Here is a 1,291-nt window from a genome sequence, read left to right on the forward strand (position 1 = left end):
CCCTTTTTATATAATTTTGAAAGCACTATCCGTAAAACATGAAATTAATGGTATGTTAAAGCCACCGAAATTTTTTTTTAGTTGTATTCGACCATTTGTAGATCGTTTATTTTTTTGCAAGTGCATCACTCTACTCTGCCGTAGACCCACATTCTTTACTTTAGTTCCTCAAAACGTAATTGCCCCGAAAGATAAATGTATCCTCCATGTTTAGTTCTCGTTTTTTTAATCCTAGTCATTTTTTTATATTCTAGAAGGTTGAAAACGTGTCAGCACCGATTAAATGGGGTGAGAGACCCCAATATGCATTAGGCTAACCACGAGCATATCAGTCACGATGCAAAATTGCTTTTTTGGAGTGTTTTGAGTCCTTTTACTTTCTATTTTTGACATTTTCGCCAATATTTAAAAAAAGTGAAATGGTTATGTACAAGTAAACACCTTTAATCACTTAAATCTGAATTGTTTCTGAATCACCCACGAATGTCGACTGTGTCGGCGACGGCTCCTTTGTGCAAGAAGCAACTACACTCGGCTACAACTCGGTCAGTTTTATACACTAGAGATTGCTGTTTAGATATGTCAGAGCTTTGATTGATACGAAAAATTAATTATTCAAATGTTGACTCCCAAAATGATAGTTGAAGTCCCTAAAATCAAGCACTAATCTGATACTTCCTGCATTAACAAGGCGTGCAATACACGCATTGCTTCAGATGCTGTCGGTCTCTTCGTAGGGTCCATGGACACACAAGCCAGACCCAATCTTACCATATTTCGCGGTCCAGTCTCAGCAAATTCCACGCTTAACGCTCCCGTCACTACTCGATGGAGAATAACCAGCGGCGACAATTGATCTTTCGACCCGGGACGCTTGGCGTGTGAGTACGGCAGGGAATGCATCGACAGTTCCGACAGCACCACTCCAAACGAAAACATGTCTGCCTTCTCATCGTACGCATTCCCAATCATCACCTCTGGAGCCATCCAAAGTGACGTACCCACATCTGCAGTCATCGCTCTGTCTACGCGTTCCCGAGAGACGCCAAAGTCCGTCAACTTGGCTCCCAGCGCTTCGTTCAGCAGAATATTCTTCGACTTCAAGTCGCGATGAATTACCGGAACGTCTCGAGAGTGCAAATAGGCCAGAGCATGAGCGACATGCAGCGCGATCGTGATCTTGGCAGCGTCGAAGCCTATCCGACGGTTCTCGTCCTCGTATTTGTCCATCAAGCCTCGTAAATCCCCTCGTTCCATGTATTCCATCACGCAGCAAAATCTTCTCGATAAT

The 1,291-nt window shown here is 43.2% G+C and overlaps 1 protein-coding gene across 1 annotated transcript; it reads right to left on the reverse strand.

The window, feature by feature from the left end:
* Positions 1 to 663: 663 nt before the first annotated feature.
* On the reverse strand, positions 664 to 1,266 carry PITG_20960 (protein kinase; the record flags this gene model as incomplete). The annotated part of the gene is made up of 1 exon (XM_002895314.1): positions 664 to 1,266. One exon carries the CDS (start codon positions 1,264 to 1,266, stop codon positions 664 to 666), a length of 603 nt encoding a protein of 200 aa, XP_002895360.1.
* Between the last annotated feature and the right edge of the window lie 25 nt (positions 1,267 to 1,291).

The sequence above is a fragment of the Phytophthora infestans genome, genomic scaffold (assembly GCF_000142945.1).
Source record: "Phytophthora infestans T30-4 supercont1.198 genomic scaffold, whole genome shotgun sequence".
NCBI lineage: Eukaryota > Oomycota > Peronosporomycetes > Peronosporales > Peronosporaceae > Phytophthora > Phytophthora infestans.